This window comes from Elephantulus edwardii, unplaced genomic scaffold (genome assembly GCF_000299155.1).
Source record: "Elephantulus edwardii isolate Elephantulus edwardi_28Jun2011 unplaced genomic scaffold, EleEdw1.0 scaffold00129, whole genome shotgun sequence".
In the NCBI taxonomy this organism is placed as follows: Eukaryota; Metazoa; Chordata; class Mammalia; order Macroscelidea; family Macroscelididae; genus Elephantulus; species Elephantulus edwardii.
In genome coordinates this window covers 2,913,048-2,914,354 of record NW_006399879.1, presented here as the reverse complement: position 1 = coordinate 2,914,354, position 1,307 = coordinate 2,913,048, and the positions used below count along the sequence as shown (strand labels likewise).

General features: G+C 63.4%; 1 protein-coding gene across 2 annotated transcripts in view; it reads left to right on the top strand.

The window, feature by feature from the left end:
* The window catches only part of GAK (cyclin G associated kinase), a 106,306-nt gene extending 106,043 nt beyond the window's left edge, over positions 1-263 (top strand). For both annotated transcript variants that reach the window (XM_006893591.1, XM_006893590.1), the window contains one exon: positions 162-263. In XM_006893591.1, coding sequence (XP_006893653.1) covers positions 162-263 — 102 coding nt within the window. The remainder of the gene's footprint in view (positions 1-161) is intronic.
* Positions 264-1,307: the final 1,044 nt, after the last annotated feature.

Here is a 1,307-nt window from a genome sequence, read left to right as displayed (position 1 = left end):
TGCCCTGGCCCCACCGCCCACCCAGGGCCTGTACAGGCACAGCCAGGTCCTGCCTGCCCTGGGCCTCAATGTCCCTGGTTACACCCCACCCACCTGCCTGCCCCAGCGAGCACTTGCAGGCAACAGTGGTGGACGCAGCACTCGTCCCCTCTCGCCCGCAGGCCACTGGGCAGCCCTACGAGCAGTACGCCAAGATGATCTTCATGGAGCTCAACGACGCTTGGTCCGAGTTTGAGAACCAGGGTGCCAAAGCCCTCTTCTGAGCCTCGGCCAGCGGGGCCGTGGCGGCCGGACACCTCCGTGCACACCAGCGCCTGTGGGCCTGGTGGCCACTGGGCCTCGTGCCAGCCGCCGTCCTCGGAGACGTGCCCTCGCGGGTGAGAGCCTTCCGGAGCTCAGGCTTCTGCTGGCGCTTCCTCTCTTTCTTTCGTCCCAAAGGAAAGTGTTGATTTACATTCCTCTGTTCTCACGGTTGGTGATTTCTTTGCGTGTTAGTGACCGGCACCTCGTCGCAGGACGGCCGCTCGGTCAAGGCCACGCTCACTAAGCGTGCGTTTCTTCCCTTTGACCCCAGAGGTGTACATTTGCATCTTGTTTTATGGAATCAGTTTGATGATCACCCTGTACATAATTAAACTATTTTCTGATGACTAAGCTGCTTTCTGGCGTCTCCAGAGTGGACAGATGCTCACCGGCCGCAGTGTCTGTGGGAGACCAGGCCAGCAGCCCACAATCCTCCAGGACCCAGCCTGGCTGTGGCGCACACCCACGTGCTGTGATCTGGGTGCTTGGGGACCCCCGTCCTGGCTGCCCTGTCCACCCCCATCACTGCCCAGCACCACCAAGGGCAGGCCCTGCTTCCTCACTGGAGGCCTGTGTCACCTGCCCTCCTGACGCTGCCTTCTCCGCCTGCTGCCCCAGTGTGTGCTGACGCAGATGTAGATAATGGAGGAGGGGCCGTGGGCGCTCAGTCACCCGGGTGGCCCTTCTGCCCTCTCGTGCCACCAGGAGTGTATGGGACAGCACCACGGCAGTGGGCTCGGAGCCTGGAATCAGCCACACTCAGCTGGGACCTGGTCGGACACCTCGTCACTCACTGAGAGGCAGCTTGGGGGCACTGGACAACGTGCTCTGCCTGGTGGGACCCCGTGTCACAGGACAGGTGTCTGCCCATCCTGGGGATGAGACCTGGAGGGGACCGCGGCCCCGAGTGAGGACAGGGCAGGCCAGGCCAGCACCACTGGGACCCCCAGATGCTGGCTGAGGAGGGGCTTGGGTGTCCTCCCGGTCCCCATGCAGACACCCCC